General features: G+C 37.5%; 2 protein-coding genes across 2 annotated transcripts in view; one reads left to right on the forward strand and one right to left on the reverse strand.

Moving 5' to 3' along the window:
• The window catches only part of LOC107679101 (serine/threonine-protein kinase mTOR-like), a gene marked incomplete at its 5' end in the record, with an annotated part of 149,964 nt that overhangs the window by 95,061 nt on the left and 41,722 nt on the right, over positions 1-13,181 (reverse strand). Inside the window, one exon of the mRNA XM_016474555.1 lies at positions 11,897-12,042. Within this exon, the coding sequence (XP_016330041.1) occupies positions 11,897-12,042 (146 nt within the window). The remainder of the gene's footprint in view (positions 1-11,896; positions 12,043-13,181) is intronic.
• Positions 4,088-7,074, forward strand: LOC107679102 (angiopoietin-related protein 7-like). Its single transcript, XM_016474556.1, has 5 exons — positions 4,088-4,676; positions 5,652-5,752; positions 5,841-6,035; positions 6,210-6,405; positions 6,486-7,074. The coding sequence occupies exons 1-5, from the start codon at positions 4,322-4,324 to the stop codon at positions 6,653-6,655; spliced, it is 1,017 nt and encodes a 338-aa protein (XP_016330042.1). The 5' UTR covers positions 4,088-4,321; the 3' UTR covers positions 6,656-7,074.

A 13,181-nucleotide genomic window follows, 5' to 3' on the forward strand; every position in this document is an offset into this window, starting at 1 on the left:
TAGCAAATGGCTGCAATATAACAAAGAGTGAAAAATTTAAGGGGGTCTGAATACTTTCCGTACCCACTGTATATAGCCACTTGTGACTGGATCACCCACAGCGGATTTCATTACTAGGTGTAAACAGAATCTTAATTTTTAAATTTTAATTAATTTGAGAGTTTATTGAAAATTGGAAAGATAAACAAAAAATATATATATAATAATAATAAATAATAAGCAGCCCCCCATAATCAATGGTTTCGACAGAAAATTTAGACAACTGAGAACTGGCACAATCCTCACTCTTCGGGTCAGTATACAAACACACATGACAGTGAAATGCTGAGGGTCAGCCAGAGCATGTCTGGCGGAGGATGTGAAGATAATAATCTTGATTCATTTCATGGTCAAATACTCACAGATGAGTAAAGTAAGTTTTGTTTGCTTGAAGAACAGTTTTAGCCAAACAATTAGAAGTGCTTTAGCAACAGGTTCTGTAAAAAGAAACCTTGTGCACTTCAGAGGCAGACAGTCTGAAAGCTTTAGGACTTTAGGATGAAAATGCTTCTCATCAACCTGAACACATTTCAGCTTAACTAAAGAACGTTAATTAGCAGACACATGGGGTCTCGCGACAGTCTGAAACTCCCAAAGCTGCTGAGAAACATCTGGACACCTGGCTGTGGCTGATGGCAATCAGACAACATCCTCATTGACTTCAGCTGTACTAATAGCACCTTTGAGTTGTGGAGCACATTCCCGAATAATGTATATTCTGCAATAAAATATATTCAGAAACAAATCTGTATTATTCTTTAAAAAACGTGCACTAGTATGCAAATTCCAATGAATCTTAAAACACTGCAATGTACACACATTGCATAGATGTGTAAATATTAATCAGTATAAGACTGGTAAAACAAGGGTAAAGAAGAACAATGTGTAAAAAAAAAAAAAAAAAAAGGCATGCAAAGACCCTTCATTTGACTCTTTTTCCAGACACTTGCAGACTCACACAGCAGTATGACATTGTAAACAGCTTCCTAACACCCTCTTAAGAGTATCATTACTGTTACAAGAGTGTGTCTTGGCTATAAGTGTTTTTTTTTGTCAGCTCCCTGACATCTGTTTTCTTTTGTTGTCTGAATAAGAGGGAATATAAACCTGTCATTAGTGTTGTCATGATACCAACATTTCAGTAGTCGGCACTAATACCAGTAAATTTTCATGGCTTTTGGTACCACAGCAAAAACAGTTGGAATTATTTAATAATATTAAATATATATAATATTTAATATATATATATATATATATATATATTAGGGATGTAACGATTACCGGTTTGACCATAAATCATGATAAAAATTCCCCACGGTTAGTATTACGGTTTCATCTTTTAATTATCATTAAACCGTATTAAATTACCGTGATTTGAGCAACTCGCGATAAATAAATACTGTCCAGCATAAAGCACAGTCTCACGTGCGCACAGCAAGCAGAGTAGTTTCGTTTTGAGTGAAAACAGGGCGGAAAAGCTGATCTCCGGGATAAAGGTGTGGACAGGCACAAGTCAGGAGATGGATACAAAAACAAATAAAAAATTCAAAGGCTTTATCAATGCCTAGAAGCACAGTGAAGTTTATTATTAAGAAGTGGAAGGTATTGGGTACCACACAGACCCTCCCTGGATCAGGACGTTGCTCCAAATTAGATGAAAGAGCAGGAGGAAACTGGTCAGAGAGGCGACCGAGAGCTACAGCAACTCTGAAGCAGCTGCAGGAATTTATGACAGAGTGGTCATTGTGTGCATGCGACAACAATATCACAAATTCTCCACAAATGTGAAGGGTTGCAAGAAAAAAGCCACATGCAGTCAGACTGAGCTTTGCCAAAACACACCTTGAAGATTTTGAGGCAAATTAGACTAAAACTGAATTATTTGGCCTCAACACCAAACGATATGTCTGGCGGAAACCCAGTACAGCTCACCATCCAAATAACAGCACTCCTACAGTAAAGCATGGAGTACAGTAAGTCTAGATGTGAAAAGTTAGTAGAGACAAATCCCAACAGACTAAAGGCTGCTTTAATTACAACTTTTAGACTGTTATTATTATTGATAATACAAATTTTAAGTAAATAACTTTAAAATAAATTTAGCAAAGGATTTCTCAACTTTTAGCTCCAAAAGCAATTAAACACACATGAACAGCCTAATCAAGGTCTTAAGGATTAATTATCAATAAAATGAAGAACACATTATATATTACATAAACAAGTGGCAGGTCTATTAGTCTGCATTTACACTCCAAGGGTAAGTGCACAGATCTATTTTGACAAACAGTATAGAATTTTTTTCCCCGTCTTTGTCACTGTCAATCATCACAGTTTCAAATTTATTTGAACAAGTCTGTCAGTCCAGAAACTGTAGCTAGCAGCATTTTATTCACATCATTCAAACTCAGAATAGGATTATATATAAAGCCAACAAAGAGAGCTTCCTTTATAACCACTGAATCTATCAATCACTTCAGTGCAGCACAAAATTACTTTAGGCTGACACCCACATATTGTATTCAGTGTCGACTAGTAGGAGCTGTACCGTTTAGTCGACTAGACCCGCACATCCCTAGTTGCAATGCAATCGTTTTCCAAAATGTCATTTATGTGAAAATATGAAGTCTGTAAACGCCCGTTAACACAGGCCAGAGACGCTGAAGACGGACGCACTGAGAAAAATACTGTAGCAGGCAGATCACTCACTGTTCATGATGCACGAACTATTGGAAGAAAATCCTCAATATTGATTTGGGGGTTTATATGAATGTGTTTTCTGAGGGGAACTGACTGTCTTCAGAAAAGTTTATGTGGTATTTTCTTTTCATCTCGTCACTGTATAGTTCATATTAAAGCAGTGTTTCAGCGCAGTGCTGCTTTATTTACAGCGGTAACCAAGGAAACGCTGTATCTGGTGTTCCATGAGCGCCTCCTGCTGTCAGAGAGTGAATCTGCGTCTCATTCAGAGCATCTGCTGTTTGCTTCATTCAGGCATGTAGTATAATTTCACAAAGCTAGTCAGAACAGAACATTCTGTTTTTGCTTCAAATTGGGTTATTATTAAATCAAATTATGTATATGAAATTATATAACTAAATGATATGAAATGATATAAATAAAATTATGACTCGTGGCTCAAGACAGGATTGATGAAAAGATGTAATTTGGGGAATTAAGTGGTCCAAATTTCAGTGGTCTACCACCTGAAAAATGTTTGAGAACCACTCCTTTAATAGGTAGATTAAAAGCTAGAAGCATTTCACATAGTTTAACTAGCACTGACTCCAATAATTACAAGCCGGTTCTGAGAAATTAAAAGAATGGTAGAAACCACAGCTTCCTCTCACAAGTTTTTCTCTTCAATAAGAGGATGTCACATGGAAGATCACTTTTCTTTAAAAGAAAAGATCAGAACATCAGACAATGTATCACCTTCACAGAACAAAGTGTCTTCATGCAATCTTCTGTTTACAAACAGATTCCGCTTGTGCAAAATGGAAATATTGTGAGGTGCATGGCACACGTGTTGACGGGTGGGACCAGACAAGAGGCGGAGGAAAAACATTTCGCCAGGGGGAAAGGGTGGGGAGGGCTTGTGGCCAGTCAAAGATTACAAGTGTTCCATGACGATTTAAAAGCACAGTCATTTAATTAACCAATTAATCAATCAGTCAGTCAACTCATAATTAATTAACTGTGTTATTGACTTTATGATAAGGGGTTTCTGATATAAAGTAGTAATGTAGTTCATTACATTGAAATCTCAATAAAGCAAGAAGATTTTAATATATTATAAACATTAACATCATTGTCTGTAAAGCTCCTTTGAAACAATGTGTATTGTCAAAAGCCCTTAACAAATAAAATGACTGTGCATGGCACACGTGTTGACGGGTGGGACCAGACAAGAGGCGGAGGAAAAACATTTCGCCAGGGGGAAAGGGTGGGGAGGGCTTAGTGGTGGTAGGTGGTGGGGGGATCAATGACTGTGGGCCTGAGCAAAAGGGGAGGGCACAGCACACATGAAAAGATATTTAAGCTGCATCCGCTGCAGGCCCTCTGTGTGAGCAGACATCTGATTCTGAAAAGCAGAGAAGAGAAACCTGGCCGGAGAATATTCTACAGTTCTAAACTTTATTCTAAAGAGTTCTTCCTACATTTTTCTCGTGCCCTGACATCTGACAAGTATTTGAGAGAACAACACAGCCAGGATCGATCAGCGTCTTCCACAAAAGACAGACCACTCAAACTTTCTCCGCACATAATAACAAAAATCGTGAAGATGACAGCTACATCCTTGACTCTTTTGCTGCTAGTCCTTGGTCACGCGATGGCTCAGAGTTCCTTCAAGAAGAACTTGGCAACACCAAAACCAGCAAAACCAGCACAATGCTGTGATGAGGTGCGCTCCCTGAAGGTTCAGGTGGCCAATCTGAGCAGCATGTTGGAAGAAATTAGCAAGAAGCAAGAGTCTGATCTTATGAAGGTCGTGCGGCAGATGATGGAGCTGGAAAAGCTTAACCAGCAACAAGAGGCCCGAGTCACAGAGGCCGAGAGCAAATATTCAGAAATCTACAATCGGATCGAAATCATGCAGCTGCAGGCTGCCCAATCTGCTCCACAGCAGAGCACTTCAGGTGAGTCTTGACACACAACTCAACATGTGCTTGAAAGCTTATTTTCAAGCACGCACCATGTGTTAGTCTACTTTCCACACTCAGCAGGGTCACAGGTCACATATGCTGGCTGTTGACATACCACAGAGGAATTATTTACAAAAAGGCATTATTTTCTTAGGCATTATTTACAAAAATTTACATTATTTTCCCTGGGTTATTTCTAAATTCAATCTGTCGCAGCATTTCCTGCGAAACTGCATGTCCAATCTCCTGACTTGATATGGAGGAACAGACCTCTACCTTGTAATGGAAGATATCTTTTTTTTATCATAGTACACTATCCAGTAAGCGAGTGAGATTTGAGAAAGTTTACAGCAAAGTGTATCGTACTGTAACATGTGACAAGACAATTAGAGAGGAAAATAAAAACAAAGGGTTGTTTAGTTTCATCCGAACAGAATGCTTTAATGCACGCACATGGAATCCTTCAACGCACACGTTTTAATTTAGGGAACCATTAACATAGTTGTACCCAAGGAGCTTTGAAATGTCTGGGCAGCAGTTAGAGGTAATCAGTAGGTAATAATACAGGCTAACATGTGCAGGAATGTCTGGCTTTACAACAGTAGCCAAGTCACAGCAGTTAATTTGTGATTCTTACTCTGAACCCACAAGAATGATGGGAGCATTTCCCCCCCCAAAACTACTGGACTATTAATCTCTCAAAGCAGAAAGAGATGTTAAACGAAGCATGTTACAAAAGCTGTAGTTTAATACCCAATTATTCATTTGTCAAGCTGTGTTTCCTTTTTCCCACTTCCAACCATGCAAACAGTGAGGCTTTGTTAGGAAAGTGCTAGTTGCACAGACAAACATAGCTTAAAGTCAGCAGGAGTGCACACTGAAGTTTCTTCTGTTGGTGGATCCCATTAGGTTGAAATCCCTTGGCACCTGGCTTTTGAAACCCTAAACCAAGAATTATCTCTCCCTTAGATGCGATCAATGATTGTGCATCCCTATACCACAAGAACTACAAAATTTCTGGAGAGTATAAACTACCAAAAGATGACTTCCTTGGAACACCTGAACTAAATGTAAGTCTAAACCTTAGTCTTCATACAAGCATGGTCTTCATTTTGAAAGAAGATTTGCAATGAATGCCCATGTTTTTGGTCTCTTCAGGTATTTTGCGACATGGAGAAAAATGGTGGTGGCTGGACCGTCATTCAAAGACGCAAGGTTGGTTTGACAAGCTTCAACCGCAACTGGAAGCAGTACAAGAATGGTTTTGGTGCAATTCGTGGTGACTTCTGGCTCGGCAACGAAAACATCTTTCGTCTGACTAGACAGCCCACAGTGCTAAGAATAGAGATGGAGGCAAGTATGCGCATAACTGAAACCAATGTGGAATTAGACAAAGAAAAGCTTCATCCTGTGTGATACTCATTAAGGAATATTAATCCCTGAATATTTAAAGTCAACATCGCTTAACGCAAGTTTTCTTATATGACCCAATCTGTATGTTTTTGGTATTTTTTTGTATTCTGGTAGGACTGGGAGGGTGAGACACGCTACGCTGAATATGGCTTCTTTACAGTGAACAATGAGATGAACAGTTACAAGCTCTTCATCGCCAATTACAGCGGAAACGCTGGCGACTCTCTACGTTACCACAATAATACCAACTTCAGCACTAAAGACAAAGACAATGACAAGTGTGTGGACAATTGCGCACAACTTCGCCAAGGTAAAAACAAACACCCACCACACAATATTCTGCTGTGGGAACGAACTTTGTAACTTAACCTTACTGGGTTTCTTTCACAGGTGGATACTGGTACAACTGCTGCACTGACTCAAATCTAAATGGTGTGTTTCACCGCTATGGGTCACATACCAAGAATTCAGACGGCATCTCTTGGTACGGATGGCACGGACCAAACTACTCACTGAAACGCGTGGAGATGAAGATCCGACCACAGAGCTTTGTACCATAAAGACTTGTCAAAGCTAAATTTATGTTCCTGCTCACCATCAAACCTTGGCATCAATGGATCCACACATAATCTACAGCTTAAACTGGGCAAACTTTTTCAGGGGGAATGCATTTGTATAACAGAATGTTAGGACTGAATATGTGATGAAACGATGTATGATTGTAAATAGCATTTTATACATGGTATTTATCTCTTAAATATTTTATTTTCTTTAGCTTTTTCTAGAGGATTTTATGCACGTGATCATTGAAAGCAACAAGACTAAACAACAAGCTAATGTAAGCCATTCACACAAAATGCTCAATGTACAATCACAAACAATTTGACAGTTCAGAGACATTATAGTAAATTCACTGGTACAGTAAAATGAACTGTGTAAAAAGTAAAATATTGGATGATTAATAAATTGTATATTTAAAAAACCCTTTTTGCTTTACCTAAATGATGTGTGTCTGCTTTGGTACAAAACGAATAAGAAGGTAGTCACAACCATGGGAGTAAAACTTGAAAAAACACAAAATACACACAACATTATGAAATTACATTGAAATTGCTTCCAACTAGGAGTACTAGAAGTACTTGTCTTGACCTTCAAGAACGGCCACTCTATTCACTTGAGCACTATATCAAGCAGTTGTTTTAATGAAAATTGTCATAATTTATTTACCTTCACTTCATTGCAGACCCTTAATGAGGAATTTCTTAATCTTGCAGGTATATTTATGAAGGACAACCCAGAAAAAATTTCAAAAGACTACGCCCTACCTTATTCTACTTCAATCACATATTTATCATCTGACAAAAAAAATAAAAAATCAAGTCTCATCACAAGTCACGGAAAACAAACAAATCAGATCTTTTTCCTAACTTTCTCAGCATTTCTTAGTTTCTTTGTTCTTTATCACACAAAAGATTATTATTATGATAAATCACAAACAAAAACAATACAAAAGGACCCAAGAAACAGAACACAATCAGTACCAGGCCCGAGAACTGGCTCAGTCTCCAAAGTTTAGCTGAAGTTCCATGAGAAAACAGCTTATTACTAATTCAGAGTAGAGATCGACCGATATATCGATTTACCGATATTTTTCCCGATATTTAAGCATTTTATCATAATCGGATATCGGTTTTGTAATACCGGATTCGCCGATAAACGCCGCCATCTTGTGGGTGTTTTGAGAATTGCGCGCAGGATCGCCATTGCGCGTCTGAGGGGAGACGAGACAACAACAACTGCATGGTGCAGTGTGACTGCATGATTTGATTTGATTAAGGTACTTGATTTGCTGTAGTTAGTAAACTTTATTTAACATAACATTACATAAATGCCTGATATGTAGTTTATGCAGCTTGGCTCTAAGAAATAGAGACCAACTCACGGAGTCATGTAAAATAATCCGTCAAGTTCTGTCCCAAAAAAGACGTAACTTTGCCTGAATTAAATATGCAGCCATGAATGAGCGCATGTTGGAGATAAAAGCGCTGAATTGAATTCTCTCTGTTGTCTATGCTCATCGTTAGTCTCGTGAAGTCGGAGTCACGTAGATAATCCGTCAAGATCCTCTACCAATAAAGACGTAACTTTGCATGAGTTAAATAATACAGCCATGAATGAGCGCATGTTGGAGATAAAAGCGCTGAATTGAATTCTCTCTGTTGTCTATGCTCATCGTTAGTCTCGTGAAGTCGGAGTCACGTAGATAATCCGTCAAGATCCTCTACCAATAAAGACGTAACTTTGCATGAGTTAAATAATACAGCCATGAATGAGCGCATGTTGGAAATAAAAGTGCTGAATTTAATTCTCTCTCTGTTGTATAGATTAAATTTAACATGAAAGACTGCTAATTTTCAACACTTAAAAATTTTTTAAAAAGATGACTGAAAAGAGGAAAAACCAAAGTGAAGTATGTTCTTACTTCACTCATTCATTTATTTACTTTATGACAGTAAATAAATATCGGTTCTGCATATCGGTTATTGGGCACATAAACATGCAAATAATTGGTATCGGTAATAAAAAATCAATATCGGTCGATCACTAATTCAGAGATGCACTATTTAGACAAATGTGGACCACACTCAGTAACAAACACAGACAAACACTGGCATACGCCAAAATGCACATTCTAAATAGCAGCCACAGAAACAATATTAAAACAATATTGAATCTACCTGGACCACTAAACAATAAATATCACCAACAAATGTTCGTCAATCAGGAGACAACAATTTAACATAAAAAACGTGCCCCTCTGACAACATAAATGTGCACTTTCATAACACTGGAATAGCACAGAGCCATGTAATGAACACCTAGGTGCTGTCTGACATAGTCATTCTTCAAAAAGTTGTAATAAGGATTGTAAAGAAGACGACTATTTCTGACCATGAACCAGCAATTTCTCTAACCATTCCTCTGTACAATACAAATCAGGCAGTGAGTGAGTCTTGGGTGTGCCGTCTGCGGGAGGGGAAGATTCATACCGTAGATGCATACGGTAAGGGTTAGACGAGAAGTGTCTTGGTCACAATCACAAGCTTCCTGACGAGACATCTGATAATGACTGATTCCATTCTGAAATGTACTGAGAGTTTACATTTGTAGATAATGCAAAGACATCAATTGGTACCTTTTCTAACTAAATTAACAGATGCCTTTTCAGTAATAATTTCAAATACTGTTTATGTTTTGGAGTAATCAAAACTTCCCAAAGAGATCTTCGCTCAATCAAGCAAATTAAAGTCACTGCTCTAAAATGATCTCAAGAAAGCGAGGAATGTGACCTGAGACACTGCATACCATTAGACTGAAAAGATCTCTTTAACCACCAATCAACCCTAATTTTTCCAAAATTAAAGTAGAAAAACAAATGCAGATCTAACTAAGGCCTCTGCTAAGACTGAAGTGTGTGGAGGCAGCTGGGATGCATTAAAATGATCTTACTTTAAGCACTCCTCAAGTCCTCTGAAATTAAAAACAGCTCCATGGGAGGGCCGAGCCAGATACAGAATAGATTAAAAGAGGAAAGAGTCAAATGAAAAGGCTGGAGAGAAAAAAAAAAAAGATCTAGGACTCTGTAAGTTTGCAGTGTAAAATAAACAGGTGGATGGAAAAAATGATGAGAGCAGATGTCACTAAAACACTAGGATAAGCTCAGAATTAAATGAAAATGAAGATTAAGATTAAGGAAATCTTACTTTTTTCTAAGTCAAAAATATCTAGCTATATGCTACTCCATTAAAAAAAAAAACATGTTGTTCTAGTTTTGTAGAGTAGGTTGGGACCAAACAATGACTCCAAGGCAAATGAAGTCTAGTTTTGTGTCATGCAATCCACTTGCATTATGTGAACTCACAGAGATGGATTATTATTCTAAAAATCTCTGTTTGTGTTTATCAGAAGAAAGAAAGTCATATGCCTCTGGGACGGCTTGAGTGTGAGTAAATAAGAGAATTTTCATTTCTGAAATTTTAATTTTTAAAGACGGTTCACGGTTCACCAGTCTTGACATTATAAACAGAAGAGCAGACGAGGAGGATGCACCACCATAAATTACACACTTTTCAAACTACACATCATTACCCTTGCTAAATTTATCAATGTGCTTCATATTAAATCTATAGGGGAGATCTATTGGAATTAGCTTTTAATATAGCTGTCAAATGCACATTTGCCAGGCTATGAAAAAAAAAAGGAAATATTATTGGCTTTTTTTAAATCTTTGATATGTCCTGCCCAGACTAAAACATCAAGGAAAACTGTGCTAATCAGGCAAATCAATAAAAGATGCATCACTTAGCATCTTTTATTGTTTTTGGACATCATCACTTACTTTTATTCTTGAAATACTACATCAGATAAAAAATGTTTTATTTATACTTTCAACAGACCACACTAGTTAATGTCTCTGTGAAGGACATTACACCTACACCGTTATGGAGGAATCAAGGGGAAACTCAACTCCCAAAGCACCTTCCAGTAATTCACAGACCACATTTAAAATGAAACCTGAAGTCGTCCCAAAACAAGCAATCAATGCAGGAACATTGGAGGAAACTTGAGACACGGTTTGGTGATTAAATTTTTAAAACATTTGAGCGCATACTTATAAACAGTGTAAGGGGACATTTGTAGGTGTGTGTGGTTAAAAAATGAAAACTGAGTGCATAATTATGTTTTTGCTGAATTTGAAGAGAAAGTCTAGCTTTGGAGACCAAACCCCTATTGATGGTTGTTTCTTGTCATGTCTAAAGTATACCTTTATATAAATGAGCCATATGGCATACACTGCTGTTCAAAAGTTTGGAATCAGTAAGATTTTTAATGTTTTATAGAAGTCTCTTATGTTCATCATGGCTGCATTCATTTGACCAAAAATACAGAAAAAACAGTAATATTGTAAAATATTTTTACCATTTAATCAATGGTTTTCTATTTTAATATGCTTTAAAATATAATTTATTTCTGCAATGCAAAGCTGAATTTTAATCAGCTATTACTGCTGTCTTCAGTGCCACATGATCCTTCAGAAATCATTCTAATATGCTGATTTATTATCAATGTTGGAAACAGTTGTGCTGCTTAATATTTTTTTTGGACCCTGTGATAGTTTTTTCAGGATTATTTGATAAATAAAGTTAAAAAGAACAGTATTAATTTAAAAAAAAATTTTTTAAATAACAATATAAGTCGTTATTAACACTTTTTATAAATTTAACACATCCTTGCTGAATAAAAGCATTAATTTCTTTCAAAAAAAAAAAGAATAAATACTGACCACAAACTTTTGAACAGTAGTGTATATTGTTACAAAATATTTCTATTTTGAACAAATGCTGTTCATTTTAGCTTTTTATTCATCAAAGAATCCTGAAAAAATGTATCACAGATTCCAAAAAACAGTAAGCAGCAAAACTGTTTCCAATATTGATAATAAATCAGTATAATAGAATGATTTCTGAAGGATCATGTGACACTGGAGTAATGATGCTGAAAATTCAGCTTTGATCACAGGAATAAAATATATTTTAAAGTATATTAAAATAGAAAACCATTGTTTTAAATTGTAATAATATTTCACAATATAACTATTTTTTCTGTATTTCTGATCAGCCTTGATGAGCAGAAGAGACATTACAAATCTTACTGAACCCAAACTTTTGAACGACAGTGTATTTTTCTCCAAAATATATCTGCATGGCTCCCTCAGACTTAAGAAATGTTTTGATTCCTACCTGATGAGGGATTCTAAAATGAGTGGTGAAGGGCCCTTTTGAAACTCAAGTTCCTTGTAGTGCAGGGCCTTGGCGTAGGCCCGACATTTAGCAGCTCTCTCCCCCAGCAGAACAATTCCATTGTCATCTCTCAAGGGAAGTGGGCCCTAAGTAGGAGAACAAAAAAAAAAAAGAAAAGAAAAACTTTAGATGCAGAAGAGAAAAACTGAATGAAATAGCATATGATACGGGCCAGAACGGAGCAGAACAGAGCATCTAGCTCAAAAAAAGTCAATATAACTGACCCTCACTGCGTTAACTCTTCACTTCACGGCTCTCTAACTTTACTGACCATTTGCTAAGTCACCGCTGAATGGTGTGAGCTCTATTTACTGAGCTGGAATAAAACTTAACAAATGCACCATTTATTCGGACTTCAACACAACGAGATCATACTAAATACTAGGGGTGCTCTGATTGATCGGCTACCGATCACTATCGGCCGATAATCACGTTGGGATGTTTGATCGGCGGTCTCTAAAAAGGCCGATCTCAAGCTGATGACGCTGCCGTGAGAGGTTTGGCACGACATGCAGCGGCACCGTCTCGGTTTCTGTCCGGCGTGGGTGAAATAATTATAATGCTGAAGGTGAGGTACTCACCTGATATTTCTTCATTAAATAACTTACAAAGTAATTTAAAAACCTTGTGTGAGACGAAATTTCACAAACAGCGTGAGCTCTCTCTCTCGCTCAAAATACACAAATGGCTTCAAATAACCACACATCGCGTCTGTCTATAAGCGAGCTGCACGCTGCACAGTTGCCACAGCACAATCAAGGCAGTGTCACATCGTCACTAAAATTTATAAATTGCATTACTTTTTAATTCTTGCCAGTGTTTAATCATTCAGTGCTCGCGCGCTCTCCTGGAGACCGTGCACGCACGCTCATGCACACTTGCAGCGCACACACATAATGCCAAGTTCACATTATATGCGGTGCGTATTTTTTCCGCGCTCATGTTAATGGATTAAAGCATTCACACTGCACACGGTTGCAGTTCGGCAGTGCGTTCAGGAGCGATGCGTCTGCAGCAGTGCAGAGATCGTTTCCGCACCGAGTCAACCCTCTACATTGCGAGTAACTCACTCGCATATGCGACTAAATCTTACTCTGGGCGACTAAATGATGTCTAATATTAGCCATTGGCTAATAAATGTTCTGATTTTACTCGCCAGTGTGCGAGTTGGAGGCTATTAAGTATAAGTATGACTGAGCGCTTCAGAGTTTCACTCTCCGTCAAG

This window comes from Sinocyclocheilus anshuiensis, unplaced genomic scaffold (assembly GCF_001515605.1).
Source record: "Sinocyclocheilus anshuiensis isolate Anshui unplaced genomic scaffold, SAMN03320099.WGS_v1.1 scaffold3529, whole genome shotgun sequence".
NCBI classification, from domain to species: domain Eukaryota; kingdom Metazoa; phylum Chordata; class Actinopteri; order Cypriniformes; family Cyprinidae; genus Sinocyclocheilus; species Sinocyclocheilus anshuiensis.